Source organism: Pipistrellus hanaki, assembly GCF_964339955.1.
Source record: "Pipistrellus hanaki genome assembly, chromosome: 1".
In the NCBI taxonomy this organism is placed as follows: Eukaryota; Metazoa; Chordata; class Mammalia; order Chiroptera; family Vespertilionidae; genus Pipistrellus; species Pipistrellus hanaki.
In genome coordinates, this window is record NC_140503.1 from 148,530,387 (window position 1) to 148,552,826 (window position 22,440).

A 22,440-nucleotide genomic window follows, 5' to 3' on the forward strand; every position below is an offset into this window, starting at 1 on the left:
CACGAAAGTGGAAGCCCTTTGGCCTCTGACAGTCAGCGTGCAGGCTGCGTTTCTGTTTGCTTCTGCCCTGTACAGTGCACCCGTGTGCCACCCACAAACTATACAACCAGATGAGACAGCTCTGTGTATAGTGGAGATTTGGGTCCAGATTGTAATTTGGACCACATTTAGGTGCAACAAGCTTCACTTTTCTTTCTACCCCCCAAACACCTAGAAACTACTGTTGTCCACCACTAAGTTCCATGGACCCCCAACTCTCCTTCCCAACCTATACCTTCTATTAATTTGATGACATCTCTGTGGCCCTATTGTCATTTATGTTTAATTGAGGCTTTACACAAACTATATCAAGTCTTTGCAGGATGAAGTAGAGCACAAATACAAATATTCACACACATCCTGAAACCTGGCAGAGTGGCTGCAGGAGCTCAGAATGTGCTTTTATTGAATTGTGTTGAACTCAGCTAACCTGACCCGTGTCTAAATCCCCAACTCTAAGGCAGATAACAATACCTCCAGCCCTTCTTAATAGGTTGGATTATTCTATCTTTGTTAGATCCCTACCGTTGGTTTGCTCAAAAGTCACTGTATTTATTTTCCTAACTTGCTGTGTAAAGGGTGGGGTTGCTTGAACCATTGGAAAGTCTTGGTGAGTCATATTGCTGAAGGCGGATTTGAACGGGACTATTTATCCAAGGGTACAAGATGCTCTTATTTACAGCAGAGCGAGTCAAGCATCAGTGAGAAAGAGTCTGTTGACTGAAAAACAGAACCAGGCAGAAAGCAGGATGAGCACTGCTGGAAAAGTAAGAACGTTTCTGCATCCTCATGATCTTGGTCTAATAATGTGGGGTTGATTTTTAGAACTTTGAATACTTAAGAGTAATTGAGTATTTGGGATATTTCTTGAGGAATTAAATGCCTAGGAGGAGGCATGGCAGGGCATATCAATCTGCCAATAAAAGTGAGATAAAACAGTATATGGGAGGTTTCTTAATAAAACATTGATGGAAAATGAAAAAATGGTTTACACTGTTTTTACTGTGGTTTATACTGTTTAAAGTGGTTTATACTGACATTATTAATAATTTAATTTCAGGATAGTTAGGCATTTGCTCTTGGCGGCGTAAATTTTTCCACGAAGAGACTTTCCATAGTCTCATTTACATGCGGCATTCAGCTCTGGTTGGGTGGGAGACCAGGAGCTGTTGGAAAGGTTTTTCTGCTGTTAACCATGTGAAAATGATAATTCTGGAATGCAGAGTAGACATCAAAGTATCATGCTTTTAAGATTTGTTCAAGATGTAGTTTCATCAAAATATAAGTTTTAAAAAATCCTTATAAACAGGAATACACTATAGTAAAGTATATTTTTTCTTTAAAAATCTGAATTGACAATAACTTTAGAAATAGCTTTGGCATTTTTCAAATTTTGCAAATTGGTCAGTACAGTTCCATTCTTTAAAATATAGATAACTGTTTATAGCATTAGAGGCTTTTGTTTGTTTTATTTATTTTATTGTTTTTATTTAAGTAACTTTGCCTTTAGCTTGACTTAAAGTTCCTAAAAATGAAGATATCTTTGAAGTCTGGGTAACGTGACAATGAGGAGGCCATAAGCTGTTAGAATTAGAAATCATTGATCCTGGAATTGAATTGAAGTAGAATAAAAGCATTCTAATTTGGCTCAGTAATCCAGCAAAACTAAATAAATTGGGGAATTAATTTTGCACTATAGAAGCTAGTAACTACCAAGTTCTAGTTATGCCGCCCCTATAAAATGGATATCTAGTTATTGTTAGGACATTTCCAATGCTGGAGAACTCAAGGCAGTAGGCTCAAGGCAGCACTTCCTAATTATAATTAGTAATACAATGTATAATTTAAGGTAATTTAGCATAAAAGCTGTATAATTTTGAGACAGAGATGGTTGTGTAATAGTGTGGTTTGCATAGGGGTTATGTATGTTCCAAGTTGCTCCAGTGCTTCAGTGTAGCTCATGAGAGCAAGGCTCTCTTTATATTGGGGATTACTTTCCCCCTGATTATCTATACTAATAAAAATGTAATGTGTTAATAAAGCTGGATGGCCAAACAGCAGAATAACCATCTGGTCGACCTTCTGAACAAAGCCTGGGCTGTGAGGGCTGAGGCAGCCCCAAGGCTGTGGGGGCCCAGCCCTTTGCAAGAATTTTACACATCAGGCCTCTACTAATATATGTTCAGTTTGCTAGGACTGCCATAGCAAGTACCACAGACTGGGTGGCTTACACGGCAAAAATGTATTTTCTCACAGTTGTGCAAGCTAGAAGTCTGAGATCAAGGTGTCAGCAAGGTTGGCTTTCTCTGAGCCCCTCTCTTGGTCTTGTAAATAGCCACCTTCTTTCTGTTTTCCATGATCTTCTCTCTGCATATGTCAGTGTCCTTATGTAGACACTGTCATATTGGATGAAGGCCCACTCTAATAACCTTATTTTACCTTAATCACCTCTTAAAAGACTCCATTTCCAATTACAGAGACATTCTGAGGTACTGGGGGGATCAGGACTTCAACATATGAATGTTAGGTAACACAATCTGGCCCATAACAATAATCCCCTAGAGAACCAAGATAGTGGCATAGGTAAACACAGTACTCGCAGCCTCCCACAACCACATCAAAATTACAACTAAAATACAGAAAACCATTCAGAGCTGCCTGAAATCTGGTTGTGTACTAGTTCTACAACCAGAAAATTAAAGAAGAAAGCACACATAGATTGGTAGGAGGGGCGGAGGTGAGGAACAGGCTGGTCCAACACCCACGTGTGACCTTTTTAATTGTGAGGGATATCTTTACTGAGGAAGCCTCCTTGAAGAGAAAGGGGTCTCAGCCCCACAGCATGCCCCAGCCCAGGGTTCCAGAGCTGGAAAGAGAAGTTCCAATAACTCTGGGCTGTAAAAACCAACTGGGATTGTGGCCAAATAACAAAGAGGCTGTGGCAGTCCCAGGTGTTCCTCTTAAAGGGCTGGAGCGCGAACTTACTCTAACTTACTGGGGCAGCAGCTTGAAAGGAGTCAGGGACATATGAGGAATCTAATGCTTCCTTTTTTTTTTTTAACTACAGTTATTCAACATTATTCCATGTTTGTTTCAGGTGTACAGCACAGTGGCCAGACAATCCCCTACTTCACAAAGTGTTCCCCCCAACACTGCCAGTCTCCACCTGGCACAGTCATACACAGTCATCACAGCATTACCGACTGTATTTCCTGTGCTGCACTATATATCCCTATGACTGCTTTGTAACTACAAATTTGTACTTAATCGTTCACCTCTTTCATCCAGTTCCCCAACCTCCCTGCTCTCTGGGGTTCACCAGTCTAATCTCTGTATCTAAGGTCAAGATACTCTTAAGTAGCGTACAAAGTTTTAGTTATGCAAGATGAACGAGACCTGGAGATGTATTGTATAGTGTGGTGATGATAGTTAACAATATTCCATTAAATACTTGAAATTTTTTAAAAGGATAGGTCTTAAACTTTCTTAACATGAACACAGACACATACACACACTCTCTCTTTAGTAACTATCTAGATACTAGAGGCCTGGTGCATGAAATTCATGCACAGAGGTGGGGGTGTCCCTCAGCCCAGCCTGCATCCTCTTCAATCTGGGATCCCTCTCAAAATCCAGGACTGCTGGCTCCCAACTGCTCACCTGCCTGCTTTCCAACCATTTCTGCCTGCCAGCCTGATCACCCCCTAACCACTCCCCTGCCAGCCTGATTGATGTCTAACTACTCCCCTGCCACTCCCCCCCCAACTTCCCTCCTCTGCCGGCCTGGTCACCCATAACTGCCCTCCCTTATAGTGTTGATTTCCCCTAACTGCCCTCCCCTGCAGGCCTGGTCCCCCTAACTGCCCTCTCCTGCTTGCCTGATTGCCCACAACTGCTCTCCCTTGCAGGCCTGGTCCCTCCCAACTACCCTCTCCTGCTGGCCATCTTATGGTGGCCATCTTGTGTCCACATGGGGGCAGGATCTTTGACCACATGGGGACAGCTATCTTGTGTGTTGGAGTGATGTTAGAGAGGGTAGAGGCCTGGTGCATGGGTGGGGACCAGCTGTTTTGCCCTGAAGGGTGTCCCGGATCAGTGTGTCCCGGATCAGGGTGTCCCGGATCAGGGTGGGGGTTTCCTTGGGGTGTGGGGTGGCCTGGGTGAGGGGCCTGTGGTGGTTTGCAGGCTGGCCATGCCCCTTTGCAACCCAAGTAGAGGCCCTGGTATTTATGTATCTTCTATAATTAAAACTTTGTAGCCTAGAGAGGAACCAAGCCTCCTACTTACTCCATGGCTGCCACCATTTCTGCTTAGATTTGTTTACCTTCTATAATTGAAACTTTGTAGCCTTGAATGGAGGCTTAGGCTGGCAAGGGCAGGTGGAAAGCTTGGCTTCCTCCATTGCCAGGGAAACCCAAGCCTCCCTCCTGCTCTCTGTGGCTATAGCCATCTTGGTTGGGTTTATTTTCATACGCCCTCTGATTGGCTGGTGGGTGTGACTGGTTGGTGTGGCTGGTGGGTGTAGCGGAGGTATGGTCAATTTGCATATTATTTTATTAGATAGGATGATGGATAAGTTATTTAGCTTGATTGTGATGATACATATAATATCAAGTTATATGCCTTAAATATATTCAATTTTTATTTGTCAAAGATATCTCAATACAGTTGCCAAAAAAATAAAATGTTAACATCTATGCTTGGCCAGTGTAACTCAGTGGTTGAGCATTGATCCACGAACCAAGAGGTCATGGGTTTGATTCCTGGTCAGGGCACATGCCCAGGTTGTGGACTCAATCCCCAGAAGGGGGCATGCTGGAGACAGCCAATCAATAATGTTCCTCTCTCATCAATGTTTCTATCTCTATCCCTCTTCCTCTCTCTCTAAAAATAAATGAAAACATTTTTTTTAAATGTTACTATCTACAAGGAAAAAATTTTAGTATCCTGATGTGCACTTACAAATTATTTTTTAATAATGAAGTGCTCATTTTGCCTCTCCTTCTAGCATACTGGGTATTTTCATCAAATAAAGAGTTATTATATGCCCTAACTGCTTTGGCTCAGTGGATAGAGTGTTGACCTGTGGACTGAAAGGTCCTAGGTTTGGTTCCAGTCAAGGGCATGTACCTTGGTTGCAGGCACATCCCCAGTAGAAGGTGTGTGGGAAGCAGCTGATATTTCTTTCTAACTCTCTATCTCTCTCCCTTCCTCTCTCTAAAAAAAAAAAAATCAATAAAATATGTTTTTTTAAAGAAGTTATTATGGACTTAAAATAGAATATTTTATTATTTTTATAAACATAAAAACCTTTTTATAACTAAGGAGAACAATTACTGCATTATATATATTAACTTGTATTTTCCTCCCTATGTCCTCCTTTTCATGTATACCTGGATATGAATATGGTATGTGGGAGGGCAGCAGTAGTAGGAATGGATGTATCTCTTCATGCTCTTCTTATAAATTTGAGTAAGCACTGGATGCATCACAAATGTTTACTTTTAGAATTTTCTGCTTTAAGCATTTAAGACCCAATTAGATGTAAAAACTGGGCTGGGTACAGAAAAGGAACACAGAGATGCAAATTGGCAGAGTGAGTCACCCAGGAACTCATTCTGTGATACTTAGAACGTTTGTGGTTCCCTGCATCTTTAACCGTGCTAATTTTCTAATTTCCTCCCCATTGCTACATGATTATACAGCAGTTAAATACTAGCTTAAATTCTTACAGAAAAATCAGCAGCATTATTATCTGTTTCATAAATTTGCCCTTGTGGATAAGTGATACAAAGATGACAGTGATACAAATATTATGTTTCACTAAAAAGCATAAAAAAGTCTGAAAAGGCTATAGCTCAGGTCTGGTCCAGCCCTGCTTGTCATGTGACTATGGATCAATCATTCACACTACATTTCTCATATATCAAAGCACGCAGGATGATCTTTAAGATTTATAATTCTAGTTTCAATGAAAATAATCCTGGTCAAATTAGAATGTTAAATAAAATATTTATTTATTTATTTATTTATTTATTCTTTTACTTATTGTGAAATATGTATATGTATAGACATAATTAAGACCCATTGTTATTCTCACCAATTTCTTAGGTTATTAAATGCAAAGCAGCCGTGTTATGGGGACCAAATAAGCCTTTTTCCATTGAGGAAATAGAAGTTGCCCCACCAAAGGCTAAAGAAGTTCGTATTAAGGTAAAGAGCCTTAAAATACATAAGCCTAAAATGCTATCCCAACTATCTTAAGTATATCGTTATTTGAAGTTGTATTCTTGAATAAAGAGGTGTTTCTCAAATTTTATACATTAATTTTCTTAGTGGATCTTATTTATTGTTAAGAGTCTTGTCATGCTGGTTATGAAATTAATGCCAATTATTTATTAAAAACAGCACTACTAATCTGCTCTATTAAAACTTTTATTTGTTGAATTTTTATTGACATGATTTATTGTTTTGCATTTTGATTTCTTTATTGGTTAAGGTATTACATATTTGTCCTCATCCCCCCATTTCTTTCCCAACCCCTACCCCCCATTCATGCCCTCACTCCCCTGTTGTCTGTGTCCACTGGTTAGCTTATATGTATGCATACAATCCTTTGGTTGATCTATCCCCCTTTTCCCATCCTCCCCTACCTTCCCTCTGAGGTTTGACAGTCTGATCTATGCTTTCCTGTCTCTGGATCAGTTTTTGATCATTAGTTTATAGTGTTCATTATTTTCCATAGATGAGTGAGATCATGTGATATTTATCTTTCTCTGACTGGCTTATTTCACTTAGCATAATGTTCTCCAGTTTCATCTATGTTGTTGCAAATGGTAGGAATTCCTTCTTTTTTAGCACATCATAGTATCCCGTTGTGTAGATATACCACAGTTTTTTAATCCACTCATCTGTTGATGGGCACTTAGGCTGTTTCCAAATCTTAGCTATGGTGAATTGTGCTGCTGTGAACATAGGGGTGCATATATCCTTTAAGATTGATGTTTCTAGTTTCTTGAGATATATTCCTAGAAGTGGTATTACTGGGTCAAATGGGAGATCCATTTTTAGTTTTTTGAGGAAACTTTTATAGATTGCTTTGGGTAATATGGACATTTTGATGATGTTGATTCTACCAATCCCTAAATACTGTATGTTCTTCCATCTGTTTATATCTTCCTCTATCTCTTTTTCCAGTGTCCTATAGTTTTTTGCATACAGGTCTTTTTCCTCTTTAGTTAAGTTTATTCTTAGGTATCTTAATTTTTTTTTTTTTTTTTGGTACGATGATAAATGGGATTGATTTTTTAGTCTCTCTGTAAGTTCACTATTGGTGTATAGAAATGCCATAGATTTCTTGGCATTAATTTTGTATCCTGCTACCTTGCTGAATTCATTTATTAAGTCTAATAATTTTTTGATGGAGTCTTTAGGGTTTTTCTATGTAGAATATCATGTCATCTGCAAATAAGAACAGTTTTACTTCTTGTTTTCCAATTTGGATTCCTTTTATTTTTTCTTCTTGTCTGATAGCAATGGCTAGTACTTCCAGTACTATGTCGAACAGGACTGGTAAGAAAGGGCATCCCTGTCTTGTTCCTGTTTTTAGGGGAAATGGTTTTAGTTTTTGTCCATTGAGTGTGATGTTGGCTGTGGGTTTGTCATACCGGTATATATCTTTTATTATGTTGAGGTATGATCCTTTTATTCCCACCTTGCTGAGAATTGTTATCAAGAAAGGGTGTTGGATTTTGTCAAATGTTATTCTGCATCAATTGATATGACTATGTGATTTTTATCTCCCAATTTGTTTATGTGATGTATCACGTTTATTTAAATGTGGATATTGTACCATCTTTGCATCCCTGGGATAAACCCTGCTTGGTCATGGTGTATGATCTTCCTGATGTACTGCTGAATCTGATTTGCTAGAATTTTGTTGAGGATTTTTGGCATCTCTGTTCAGGAGGGATATGATTTTGATTTTGGTTCGTAATCATGACTAATGATTCTTTTAAAATTTTTGGAAGTCAGCCGAAACCAGTTTGGCTCAGTGGATAGAGCATCGGCCTGAAGACGGAAAGTTCCCAGGTTTGATTCCGGTCAAGGGCATGAACCTTGGTTGCGGGCACATCCCCAGTGGGGGGTGTGCAGGAGGCAGCTGATCGATGATTCTCTCTCATCGATGTTTCTAGTTCTCTATCCCTCTCTCTTTCTCTCTGTAAAAAATCAATAAAATATATTTTTTAAAAATTTTTTTGGAAGTCAGATAATATTGAGATTTCTTTTCCCAAAGAATGATAAATTTACTTGTGTGGAGAAAGCACAGCTTCCTGGAGTGTCCCCTGTACCTTTGGACATAGCCTAAGCATTGTTTGGACATCAGGTTATTGAGTAGATGTTGCTGCCCATCTTTCTTTGATCTTCTGTGACTTGTGCACTGTAGTAAGATTTTGCTCCTCACTTACCTTCATGCACGCTATTCCCATCACCTTTCATTAAGAGGGTCCCTGCCGAAACCAGTTTGGCTCAGCGGTAGAGCTTCAGTCTGCGGAATGAAAGGTCCCAGGTTTGATTCTGGTCAAGGGCATGTACATTGGTTGCAGGCACATCCTGGTAGGGGGTGTGCAAGAGGCAGCTGGTCGATGTTTCTCAATCATCGACATTTCTAGCTCTCTATCTCTCTCCCTTCCTCTCTGTAAAAAATCAATAAAAAATATATATTTTTAAAAGGGTCCTAAGAGGGCCTGACAGAATCTACTTTTGTACTGGCCACATGGTAACATCTGCATATCTTACAAGAGCACCAATTTGTTAAAGGTAGATATTGAGATTCAAAGTAGGGCCAGAGACAGCAATATTGTAAATCAATCCCTTGGTGAGTGGGATTATGTCTGATGGTTGGTATAAAGCTCAGAATCTTCTATGAGTTAACACTATTATATTAGGCAATCAAACTGAATCAACAATTATAATCTTTTCAAGATTGAATTAGACGTCCTCCCAACTGTGAAGTGACCAGTGTGCTGATTGGTGCAATGTTCTTATCTTTGAGCACAGATTTTGGCCACAGGAATCTGTCGCACAGATGACCATGTGATTAAAGGACTGATGGTGTCCAAGTTTCCAGTGATTGTGGGACATGAAGCAACTGGGATTGTGGAGAGCATTGGAGAAGGAGTCACTTCAGTGAAACCAGGTGTGCAGATAACACGTCACAAGTTTGAGATAAGTAGGGTCTGATTATCCTAGCAAAAAAAACAGCACAACTAGGGATTAGCAGAGAGAGCCTTGACATAATTTAAGAGGATAAAATAATACAGGGAGAATGGATGACATTTTAATGTTAATGACCAACATCTTAAATCATGATGTTTTTCCTCTAGGTGACAAAGTCATCCCCCTCTTTCTGGCTCAGTGTAGAGAATGCGATATTTGCCTCAACCCAGAAGGAAACCTTTGTGTTAAGAGCGAGTAGGTTTTGGACATTTTTACTCTTAATGCCATTTCAAATTGTCCCTGTGTTAAATTTTGCATTGAATTAATTAACCTGTGTATTTGATGTATAGCATTACCGGCCGTGGAGTACTAGATGATGGCACTACCAGATTTTCATGCAAGGGCAAACCAGTCTACCACTTCTTTAACACCAGTACGTTTACTGAGTACACAGTGGTAAATGAATTCTCCGTGGCTAAGATTGATGATGCAGCTCCTCCTGAGAAAGTCTGTTTAATTGGATGTGGGTTTTCCACGGGCTATGGAGCTGCTATTAAAACTGCCAAGGTAAGAAGCCGGATGGACTAGTTTCTTCCTTTTTTTTTTTTTTTTTTAATGATTTTCTTAGAATCCTAAAGACTTTTGAAAGCATATTATATACGGGCCGTTTCTACACAATGCCAAATCAACTGGAGGAAAAATGAAAAATTCAGATTTGACATTTACTTCTAAACAAATGAAAATAAAATATCTAGATTTAATTATGTTTCCTCAACGTTTCCTTCAGGTTTATTTCTAAATTTTAAAATTCAGATTCGGAAACACATCCTTGATCCTTCACAAAACAGGTACCAATGCTGGTTTGTTAGTGTGCTAGGGCTATCACAACAAATTACCACTGACTGGGTCTCCTAAACTCACATTCTGGAGACCAGAACCAAGGTGCTGGCAGGACTGCTTTTCTCTGAGGGCTGTGAGTGGGGCATTTGTCCCAGGCAGCTCTCCTTGGCAGTCTCTCAATGTATCTCTTCCCATCACCTTTCAGCTATGCCCATCTTTGTGTCCAAATGTCCTCTTTTCAGAAGGATACAAGACATATTGGATCAGGGCCCACCCTAATGAGCTGGCTTTAGCTTGGCTACCTCTGCAAAGACCCTCTCTCCAAATAAGATCACATTCTGAAAAACTGGGAATATGACTTTAACATATGAATTTGGAGGGAACATAATTCAATCCATAATAGCTGGTATATAAGATGAAAACATGAGTGAGGTTTTTGTGTGGGATTTTTTTTTTCCTAGAACAACAACAAAAATAAAATTCTGGCTTATTGGGTTCTTTTTTTCTTTTGTTTTATTTTTGGTATGTGAATAAGTTTTTAAGAGAGCTTATTTGGACTAAATTTATTTTACTCTTATGAGTACAAGAAATAAGTAGAATAACATGTGATAATTTGTAATAGGACAACCATGCCACAAACAATCCAAGCAATTCCCATGATAGTTGTATGCTATCAACTCCAAAGTCTTTTGAAAAACTATATATGTTAGTTGAGTCCAAATCTATAACTTAAACTCTCTCCAAATTCTTTTTTTCCAACTCCCTACTGGACATCTCCATTGGGATTCCTCACAAGTATTTCAAACGGAATAGATATACAATGGAATTCTTAATTTTTTTACTTCCTGCCCCTCAAACATATTTGGCCCACTTCAATTTTCTTCATTCATTATCTTCCCTCTCTACCACCTTAAATGAAATCCAACAGCAAGTCCTGTTTACTTTACATACAAGGCATATTTTAAATATCTCCATTTTCTTCAAGGGATTATCATCATTATTTTTGACTGGACAAATGCAATGGCCTCCCTTCTGTTGTCTTCATGACTCTTCTTGACCATCTTAAAAAAATATCTATTTATAAGCTGGAATAATTTCATAAAACATAAATTGGAACACATTAGTTTTGCCGCAAAACCCTTCAGTAATTTTCATACTTGGAACAATCTCATCTCATCCACTGTGAGCCAGCCACACCTGCCTTTGTTAGTATCCTGACGCCTGCTGAGCTGTTCCTGTATGCGGGCATTTACACATGCTATTCTGATTGTCTGGAACACTCGTCTCCGGAATGCTCATGTAGTTGGTTCTTATCACTCTTGCTCAGAGAACGTCTTGTTTTTCTGTCTACTTCAACTAAGAGAAACTTCTTCCATTATTCAAGGGAACATGGCTGCTTCATTAATAGTGTCTGTCCCAAATCTCAAAGTCTCATATCTTTAGTGATGCTTATAGTATTGGATGATAAGCTCCAGAAAGGTATGGAACGAGTCTCCTTTATGCACTCTAGGACTTCCTTATTTAATCTCTAGTGAGCGTTAGACTATGGTGGCTATGAGGGTGATATTTTTAATCACTAAGGAGCTGCACCTCTAAGCAATTCTCCCTAGGACCCAGTCACCCATCTGCAGAGTGATAGTTTCTTGAACCTCCTCTTACCTGCCTCTGAATCTTTAACTTGATCAGAGCCTTCATTTCTGCTAATTTCAGATGGTTCCCTCTACCCAGAACAACATCACATAGATCATATATTGAAACAAGGAAGTTTGGTGCCTTAGCAGGCTTAGCTCAGTGGACAAAGCATCTACCTGCAGACTGAAGGGTACTGGGTTCAGTCCCACTCAAGGTTACATGCCTGGGTTGTGGGCTTGATCCCCAGTAGGGGGCATGCAAGAAGCAACTGATCAATGATTCCCTCACATTATTGATACTTCTCCCTCTCTCCCTTTCCTTTTCTCTCTGAAATTAATAAAAATATATATTCTTTAAAAAGAAACATGGAGATTTGACTTTGATAAAAATCCCACACAATTTATTTTAAAATGACTCAGAGTTATGGTTATTAAGTAAATGCTAGTCAGACCAAAATCTTAAACAGATTTAGTACAGCTTTGTGGAAAAGAGATACCAAAGAACTTAGTGCTTATTTAATCCTGCTGTGAGATTAGGTGACATTAAAAACTCCCATAACAAAGGCCTTTTATATGATGTACCCTTTTATAAAGGATTTTTATTTATTTGGCAAATACTGTTTTTGTTCCTTTTCTGTTTTCAGACCTTCTGTTTCTAGTCCTCTTTGTGGAATTACCAACAGAATAAGTGATCCAATTCTAACAGCCTCTGAATTTTGTGTTCCTAATATTGGAAATACTGTACAGATTTAACTTCTTTTATCCTACCTCTAACACTTGTATGAACCTTTCTCTCCACAGGTCACCCCTGGTTCCACTTGTGCTGTCTTTGGCCTGGGAGGAGTTGGTCTTTCAGTCATCATGGGCTGTAAGTCCGCTGGTGCATCCAGGATCATTGGAATTGACCTCAACAAAGACAAATTTGCAAAGGCAAAGGCTGTAGGAGCCACCGACTGCATCAGCCCCAAGGACTCTACCAAGCCCATCAGTGAGGTGCTGTCAGAAATGACAGGCAACACTGTGGGTTACAGTTTTGAAGTCATTGGGCGTCTTGACACAATGGTAAGAGCCAAGATTAGGGGAACCACACAATATGTGAGCTATTTGATTATAAAAGGTAAAAGTCATTTTATATGGCTTTATTAGCAAACAACTATTGAAATACTTATTAGGCAAAAGCTGGTAATGTGAAACAACCTTGCTTAAAAGCCAAAAGCTTATAAGCAGGTCCTCGTGACTAAAGTTAAGTATCACATCACACCACTCTCATGTAACCAGAGTGCAAGGTAGTCAACCATCTAAACAAATTTCTATGTTCTCTTCCTTGTTTGCACATGAAAATGTATTGGCAAAGGCAAGCCCATGGCTTATACTTCAGCAAGCCAAATAGCTCAAAGTGACTTCCTGAAGAGGGATGAGGAGATCCAGGGGTGAAATGGACTTTTCCAAATTTGTCAGTCTCTTCCCCAAATCTGTGATGTATCCAACTCTCACTCTTACACCTGAGATTAGTTTTCTCCTATATGAGTCTTCTTAAAATAGAATCCTTCAACTTTCTCAAACATGGCTCCATTGTGGCAGCCAGCAGCCACCAGCCCTCCATGAATAAACATGTGCAGAGCTTCTGGCTAACGAAGCCCCAGCTTGGGTAGGCTGAGGAGAGTCAAAAATATAAGACAAAGCCAATCTTGTTCATGATTGTATACTACATTTAATTCACTTTAAAATGTTGGTAATTTGTGACCCGTCTTTAATTTGCCATTGTTATCACATTCTTTTCCTAGGGCACTTAGAATTATCCCATAATAACAAATATCATTTTAGATTATACGTTTGCAGAGGCAACATGGACTATTGGACATACTGTTAGGGCCTGTTGATTTCCAGATGGTACATTTATCAACACTGATCTCTGAAAAATGCCAACAACCATTGCTACAAGCTAGCATCTATTCAAAAAACTATTAATGAAAAACCTGATGGGTGAACTACCAGAAAATGTGGAGTTAATTTCAGAGATGCCACACAAAAATAACACCACTTCTTTATCTCACATTTTAGTATTTTATTTACTTTGACACTAAATTTAAAAAACAAAGGTAATTGATTTTAGTATCATTAACTCGATTTCATTTAGTTCAAATGATTTCCCAAGGCTTATCTGAAATGGTGATATTAGTCTGAAAATATGGAAGGAATTTCCCACTGCTCTTTGATCATGACACACTGAAAATGCCATGAACACTGATCACAGTAATTTCTGTTTCCTGCCTTAAAGGGCAAATGTATGAAAGACGAAATTAAGACCAGAGCTGTCTTGAGAATTTTTAAACACACACACAAAAAAACACAAAAGTCACGTGGGCCTAATTTACTGTCATGACTTGGGAATTTGAACTACCTACTAGAACTGTGAGAGAATATAGGGCACCTATGAGCCCATAAGATACTATGAAACATAAGGAACCAATAGCCTTCTTCATTTTAAACTTAGGTTGATGCCCTCGCATCCTGCCACATGAACTATGGGACCAGCGTGGTGGTAGGTGCTCCTCCATCAGCCAAGATGCTCACCTACGACCCTATGCTGCTCTTCACTGGACGCACATGGAAGGGATGCGTTTTTGGAGGTAAGGATGGTGGAGCCTCTGGCTCAGGAGGACTTGAGTTCAGTTCCTTTGTTAAGTGAGGGAAGCCTATTCTCTCATCCTATCTCCCTCAAAGGTCTTTGTTCCAAGGATGGGTATGAAGTGACCTAACGTGAGACTGTGACAGCAAAGATACAAAACAAAGCACACTTCTCACCTTGATTTAAAGCTAGTATTGTTGGGCACATTTTTAATATTAACATTTTCAAATCAAGTTCCTCAAAGGCTTCAATGAGAGGCACCAGCAATCTTTCTATGGGAATGTTTTTATTGGATTGGAAGTGCTGATTGTATCCATTATTCTCAATATATACATTGAACATGTATGAAAAAATAGAATTTGTTCAGTCCACAATTGCATCAGCAAAACAATTCTGAACCCAAAGCCAAAATAAACGAACAAATATGGATTGCTTCATTTTATTAGGACAATTGAGATTCACACCAAAATGACTGGCAGAGACAAAGGTAAATTCTCACTCCTGGTTGCATATAAACTATCAGCAGGATTTGATAAAGCTGATGTCCCTCTTTTTCTCAAACACTCTGTTCACTTGGCTCCTAGATATTACTTTGTTTGCTGTTATTATTCTGTTTCTTCTCCTCCTACCCCAGTGGTCATTCCTTCTAGGAATATTTGCTGGAGCCTCCACAACCTCACATCTCCAACTTTGGTGTCAGTCCTCAGATCCTTTCCTTATTTCCATGTCCTTCCAAGGTAATCTCTGGTCTCATGGCTTTAAGTTTATATCTCAGCCTAGACCTCTACTTGAACTACAGTGCCTACCTAACATACCCATTTGGATATTTGATAGACATGCAAACTTAACCTACCATAAAAACCACCCCTGATGCTACCATCTCTGCCCTATCCCCCAACATACTCCTCCCACAGCCTTCCCATCTCAGTAAGTGATCTCTCCATAATTCCTGTCAATCAGGCAGGAATGCACTCTTTATCTCATGCATTACACTCTTTATCTCATGCATTGAATATCTCAGCAAATTCTCTTGACACTATCTTCGAAGAGTACCCCAGGGCCTGACCATTTCTCAGCATCACTTGTCCAAGCCACCATCAGCAACTTTCAGCATTGCTAAATGGTCCCCCTGCTCTTGTCTTAATAAGACATTCCCCATAGAGCAACCATAATGTGACTGTGTAATAAAGTTGCATCTTATTGGTTATGTCATATAAGATTGCATCAAATTGGTTAATTCTTGGTACCAGAAATGCTTACAAACAAGTATAGGCACCTAATTTTTTTTTTTTTTCAAAAAGTCACTTTGGAGCAAAAAGAGTAGGTAATTATAATTTTTTTTTTGCAAGTTGATAAAAATTATGCTTATTTCTTGTCAGATTGGGAAAAAATATGATGTCTGTTTTGGGGTACCACAGAATTTTAGTAATTAGTTTACTAACGAAGCTGCTCTAACGGCTTCTTTTCTCGCTCAGAATAAAATCCCCAAACATGCAATGGCCAGAAGGTGCCCTGTGACCTGGCCCCCTGCTCCCAGCTGCTACTATTCCGTTCTCACTCTGCTCCAGCCACTGGCCTCCACGCTGTTCTCACTTGCCAACACTCCTCAATGCCTTTGCATCTATTCTGCCCTCTCCCTGAAATACTCTTTCCCGAATTGCTCCCTAGCTCATTTCCCTTATGTTTTGTATGAATGTCACGTTCACAGACAGGCCTTCCCTGAGCTTTATAAAAATAGCACTCACTCCTGCTCCCACCTTGTCTGTCCCTCTAGCACTGCCTACAGCCCTTACTCTGTCTTTCTCCCCCTGCTGTCACTGGATGACCTCCTTTGCATTTGCTTGTTTAAGGTCAGTCTCTCTGCAGTAAAATGAAAGGATTCCCATGCTTCTTGGGAGAAGGAGCCTGATATGTTTTGCTTTATATTCCCAGCCTGGTGCCTGGTACTAGTGTATACCCAATAGATATTTACTGAATGATTGAATTTTACTTCTAATATTTCTGTATAATCTGTAATCTCTTTACATGTCACAAATAGTCAAAGTCAATATCTCTTATTGTTTGTTCATCAGTTCACGTCTTATTTCCCCTAAGGAGCCAGCTCTAAAGAACTGCCTTTGTACAATGCAGCCTCCCATGTTTGTGCCCCAATTGATGCTGTGGAAAGAGAATAAGCTTTCCTCACATTGAACATTGTGTGTGTCAGGGTGACTTCAACAAGAGGTGAAGAGCAGAGAGCTGAATGGGCTCAAGAGATAGTGGCAGAATACAAAGTTGAACTGGAAACAATGAACTAGAGATGCATTTTTCTGTAAAGTAAAAATTATTTTCTATAAAAGGAACAGAGATATTGGGCAGCTAGAAGTAGATTTGGGGTAATGAAAGGTTTTTATGGGGGTAAGGGGGTTCGCCTTTGAGAGAATAGCTTATTAGTATGCAGTTGAGAATAGTTCAATATGGGGAAAAGGTAAAAATGCAGAAGAGACAAAATACAAATATAATAAAATATAAACATTATTTAGTAAAGTCTAAAAAGAAAATATGTGCTTATTTACAGGTTGGAAAAGCAGAGATGATGTTCCAAAAATAGTGAATGATTTCCTGGCAAAGAAATTTGACCTGGACCAGTTGATAACCCATGTTTTACCTTTTAAAAATATCCAAGAAGGATTCGAACTGCTCTACTCAGGGAAAAGGTACTCATTTTTGATTGTTTGTTTGTTTGTTTGTTTTTTATGGTGATCTCAACTTTATTCCACAGGCTACCTTTAAAAATTCAATATTTATAAATATACCAGTTTCTTTCATATTTTATTTCTGATATTTTAAACTAATAAGATTGATATAGCTGATTACTTTTTCATAGACTTAGTATATCACTGTCCTATATTAACCAATTTAAAAATATATATATTTTATTGATTTTAGAGAAGAAAGAGGGAGGGAGAGATAGAAACATCAATGATGAGAGAGAATCATTGATTGGCTGCCCCCTGCACGCCCCCTACTGGGGACTGAGCCCGCAACCCAGGCATGTGCCCTTGGCCAGAATCGAACTTGGCACCCTTCGGTTCGCAGGTTGACACTCTATCCATTGAGCCAAACCAGCTAGGCCTGTATTAACCACTTTTTTTTAAAAAACCTCTGGGCTTTGGTTTTTCTACACCAGATTGGTTCCATGTTGGCTATTTTTCTTTCATCATAAAGATGCTAGGTTGTTCAAGAAATGCTACATTTTCATTACACTTTTCAAAGTGCTTTTCCAAATGTGCTTTCTTCAGATACTTATAGGTGAGATATGATAGCAATCTTCAGTTGAACAAACTAAAGTTGTGAGATGCAAATAACTTCCAGACCTTGTGGGGGCAGCACCAGGATGCAAACTCAGTGCAAAGCCAGTGCTCTTCTCACTGCGCCCCGAATTCCTCCCACAGATCTGGCAGGCTCCAGGAAAACCTGGTCTTCCTTTTAATACTCACCCAAGGATATGTTTTCATAGATCTTAAAAATATTTTTATTGATTTCAGAGAGGAAGAGAGAGAGAATCATTGATCAGCTGCCTCCTGTACATGTCCCAATCTGGGGATCAAACCCACAACCTTGTGGTGTACAGGACGACTCTCCAACCGAGACACCTGGCCATGGGTGTTCTTGTCACTATTGTTGTTATTTCTGAGGGTTGGACAAGGGGAGAGGTAGAATAGAAAAATTCACACCAACGTCACCGCCATGTCTGCTCATGGAAGCTTAGAACAGCCATCAGAGAGCCTGTCTCCAAGATGATTGACATTTCACTCACTGGGTCTCTACATCCTCATTGAACAGCCACTGTGTTCCAAGGACGTGGGTTTCATTAGCAGCAGAAACTGTTCATTAACCTGAGATCCAGATTCCACTAAGTTTCTCCTTCCTTGAGTGCTTTTCCAATGTTATCTGGTATCTCTCCATCTCGTCTAGATTCCAGGTCACTGTATTATGAACACATATTCAAACTGCTTTTAAGCAAGGAAACAATGGATTAAACGGCCAGAATAACCTTCACTCAGTTAAGGCAAACAAGTAGCTTCACATGGCCAGTTGGAAACATACATTCTTCTCTCAGGGATTTTGCTTCCAATATCACAAGTGGAGCTTCATAAACCCAAGTTCTTCATTTCCATCTACTTCCTGCATGGCCACACTTGTGTCCCACTTGCGTTAACTTCACCCCAAGTCATTCTCCCACCAGTACCTCTGACCTCAGCAAGCAATGCCTCCTTCCTGCTTTCACAGACCAGCAGTGGAACATCACCTTGGACTTCTCCTTCACGTTGCCCACCACATGCAAACAGATGCTGAGCCCAGGGATGCAACCCCAGGGTCTCCTCCATCTCCCCTCCCTCTCATTGCCCAGAGCATTACCTAGTTCAGTCCAGCCATCTCTCTCCTGGGCGTGTTAACACAGTAGCATGGAAACAGGTCTCCTGCATTCCTGTATTTTACCAAAGTGGTCAGGCCTTCACTAAGCTGCTAAAACTCAAGTTGCCTAAAATGTCAATGCCTTTGCATGGTTTTGAAAGCCTTTGCTCTTCATGTACTAATGTATGTGGTCATTCCACAGCTAAGAACTTAGCACCTGCTCTACCCTCAGTGCCAGGCTGTGGGATAAAGTGAGGGAGTAGGTCTCCAGGCGTCCAGGAGTCTAAGCACCATGCATCACCTTTCCTGCTCCCCTTCGTAGACTTCTTCATGCCTTCTCTTCAGCCAGTAAGCCCCTGTCCCTGTCAGCCTGCTGTAGATGTGCTTGCCAGTGACCCTCGAGAAGGAAAGTTCACTGGTGTGGACCTCAGACCTGAAACGATTTTCAACAACAGTTTAGCTATAACAGATAGGAAGGGTAATTTCTTAAACTGTTCTCGTTTGGAAGGTATGGGCACAGATCACTAAAGATTATCATTTTGCATTTCAGCATCCGAACTGTCCTGACATTCTAAGTGGCAGGAGTCTGTGTTGTGTGATGGAGACCTGGCTTCCCTTCTACTCTTCCCTCTGTGAGTCGTGGGTCTGCTGCAGACAGCTGAGGACTTGGTGAAGACACCCAATCCTTATGAAATACATATTAAGAGACTGATGAGCACCTGGGAATTAGCAGGGGGAGGGGTTAATAATATTACATTTAAATTTTTCATTTTCCAAGGCTGTAATAATATATTTTGAAAAAGCATATTTGCATTTTTAAATTGTAATATAGATTTTTTTAAAAAGAGTTTTAACTAAATGCTACCCCTTAGAGCAGATTTAGCATGAAAAGATAACATATGTATTTCCTAAAGTAATTCGCAATTTGTGGATAGTTTTTAACATATTACAAACATTCCTTCTTTGATTTTAATGTAAATTTTAAAAATAGTTATGAATTAACCTGAATTTGGTTTTAAAATCAATTTTTTGCATGGCACAAATTGATTAGATTAGGAAAGGACTAGGGAAGTTCTTTCATGATTAACTTTATGAATCATCATTAAATAACTAGGTGAATCTGAGAAATCATACTACCAGTACACATGAAACTATTTGCCAGTCTATATAAATATTTCAGAATACATACTTTTATAATACTACTTAAATATCAAAATGCTGTTAGAATCAAATTGTAATATATATTTTAATGTTTGGTCTAATAAAGTGGAATTATAAGTCATTTAATGCCTGTTTACGTAGCAATGACTCCTTTTAACAAAAATATATTTTCAGTTTGGTACAACAGAACTGGCAATTTCATCTATACTAATAAGAGGGTAATATGCTAATTAGACCGGGAGACTTTACGGATGTCCTTTTGGACAAAGTCATGTGGCAGGACTGAGTCAGAGGCCATTTGGAGTGATCAGACCAGCAGGGGAGGGCAGTTGGGGGTGAGAAGACCAGCAGTGGGGGCAGTTAGGGGCCATCAGGCTGGCTGGGGCTGTTAGGGGCGATCATGTTGGTGGGGAGGCAGTTGGGGGTAAGCAAGCCCTGGGAGTGGGTGGCAGGTGGGGGTAAGGAGGCCGGAGGGGGACACAGTTAGGGGGCGATCAGGCCAGCAGGGGAGCAGTTGGAGGCAATCAGGCTAGCAAGAGGGGCTTTTGGAGGAAGCAGGCCTTCAAGGGGTCAGTTGGGAGCAATCAGGTCAACAGGTGGAGCAGTTGGGGGCAAGCAGGCCAGTAAGGGGGACAGTTGGGGACCAGCAGACCAGCAAGGGAGCATTTGGGGTGAGCAGGCCTGCAATGGGGGGCATTTGGAGGTGAGCAGACAGGCGGGGGGGGGGGGGGCAGTTGTGGGTAATTAGGCCTGAGGGAGGGCAGTGGGAAGTGGACGATCAGGCCAGCAGAGGGTGGGCAGTTGGGGGCCAGCAGGCCAGTGGCGGGAGGGGGGGGGCAGGGGGGGGGGAGAAAGGGCTGTTGGAGATGATCAGGTCGGTAGGGGAGGCATTTGGGGACAATCAGGCCTATAAGGGGATATTTGAGGGCAAGCGGGCTGGTAGGGGTGGCAGTTGGGGGCAAGCAGGCCGGCGGGGGTGGGGGTGGGGGTGGGGGGAAGCGGGGGTAGTTAGGGGTGATCAGGCCTGAGGGCGAGGGGCAGTGGAGTGATCAGGCTGGCAGTTGTGGGTGAGCAGGCTGACAGGGGGCAGTTAGGGGATATCAGGCCTGAAGCAGGGGCAATTGGAAGTGATAAGGTTGGCAGGCAGAGTAGTTAGGGGTGATCAGGCAGGCAGGCAGATGAGCAGTTAGGAGCCAGTGGTCCTGGGTTGCAAGAGGGATGTCTGACTGCCGGTTTAGTTCAGATCAGGCCTAAACCGGCCAGTGGGACATCCCTGGAAGGGGGTCCCAGATTGGAGAGGGTGCAGGCCGGGCAGAGGGACATATCCCCATGCAAATTCCTAAAATTTAAGTATTTTACAAAATCTTTGGTGGCAATATATTTTGTTTGAAGAGGACAGTTTCATTAATTATTGAACTCTTATTGGCTATAGATAAAGTATTAAAGCAATTGAAAACTCATGATATACTTTATAAGAAAAAAGGTAGATATAACCTTTGAGAATTTTGATATAAGAATGTAAGATAGGGTGGGCAGTATGTGTAGTTCAGACCCTACAATCTAATTAATGACAGAAAAACTGCCCCAAAATAAACATTATTAACTACAAAATAAAAAGAATTAATGTTTGTGTCTCTTTTCTAAAATTTAAAAAATTAAATAGAATGTCTAAATTTGTATAAATAAAGTACACAAAAAGAAATAAATCAATGAAGGAATTAACATTAATATTCTGAGATCCCTGTTTTTGAAATGAACTTCACTTTATTTCTAGAGCTTCTTACAAATCTTGTTTTTATAAATGTTACACATGTCACAGTTTTATATATTTAATATTTATTGTGAAACCTTATGGATTCATTTCTCACTTATGAGCTTATTGTGGCTAAATAGTGAACAGAAAGAACTTCAAACATCTTGCCAGGAAAACCTGCCTACAAACAGTTTTTCAAATCATCTGCAAGCACTTATTCTAAAAAGGTCAGGAAATGGATGAGTGTTGGGTATTTTTCTTTCCTAGTCACTGAAGCCATGAGGCAATGTCAAACTGAGTTCTTGGATGTTAAATCAAGGGATAAATAAGCAAGAAATAGCTGCTAGAGGAATGTTAAATGAAACATTCTCCTTCTTGCTTAAAAATAATCCAGAATTTAATCCCTTAAATGAGTATTCATTTATTCAGCATTTTCTCCCTGCTTCCACTTTGTACCAAGCTCTGAGTTAGGTAAACACATAGCTCACAGTGAATCAAACTGAGACTATCTCTGAACTTATAGACCATATAGTGTTCTGAGAGACCCATTTAATCAGACAGTAAACAGATGTATAAAAATACCACTTAATGCCGAAACCAGTTTGTCTCAGTGGATAGAGCGTCGGCCTGTGGACTGAAGGATTCCAGGTTTGATTCCGGTTAGAGGCATGTACCTTGGTTGCAGGCACATCCCCAGTAGGGGGTGTGCAAGAGGCAGCTGATCGATGATTCTCTCATCGATGTTTCTAACTCTCTATCCCTCTCTCTTC

At 40.2% G+C, this 22,440-nt stretch overlaps 3 protein-coding genes across 5 annotated transcripts in view; all 3 read left to right on the forward strand.

The window, feature by feature from the left end:
• LOC311628140 (uncharacterized protein C4orf54) overlaps positions 1–22,440 on the forward strand; it is a 336,764-nt gene that overhangs the window by 159,071 nt on the left and 155,253 nt on the right. The window lies entirely within an intron of this gene.
• The window catches only part of TRMT10A (tRNA methyltransferase 10A), a 250,251-nt gene that overhangs the window by 72,558 nt on the left and 155,253 nt on the right, over positions 1–22,440 (forward strand). The window lies entirely within an intron of this gene.
• Positions 678–20,570, forward strand: ADH7 (alcohol dehydrogenase 7 (class IV), mu or sigma polypeptide). The gene is made up of 9 exons (XM_084895337.1): positions 678–806; positions 6,151–6,252; positions 9,100–9,238; positions 9,426–9,513; positions 9,609–9,825; positions 12,531–12,791; positions 14,224–14,359; positions 16,916–17,054; positions 19,307–20,570. The coding sequence occupies exons 1-9, from the start codon at positions 789–791 to the stop codon at positions 19,329–19,331; spliced, it is 1,125 nt and encodes a 374-aa protein (XP_084751463.1). The 5' UTR covers positions 678–788; the 3' UTR covers positions 19,332–20,570.

What these genes read in the sequence shown, in the direction of transcription:
- ADH7 (XM_084895337.1), top strand. An exon ending in AGTCACTTCAGTGAAACCAG is followed by an intron (nt 9,239 to 9,425) that starts GTGTGCAGATAA and finishes TTTTTCCTCTAG; the next exon opens with GTGACAAAGTCATCCCCCTC. An exon ending in CTGCTATTAAAACTGCCAAG is followed by an intron (nt 9,826 to 12,530) that starts GTAAGAAGCCGG and finishes TTCTCTCCACAG; the next exon opens with GTCACCCCTGGTTCCACTTG.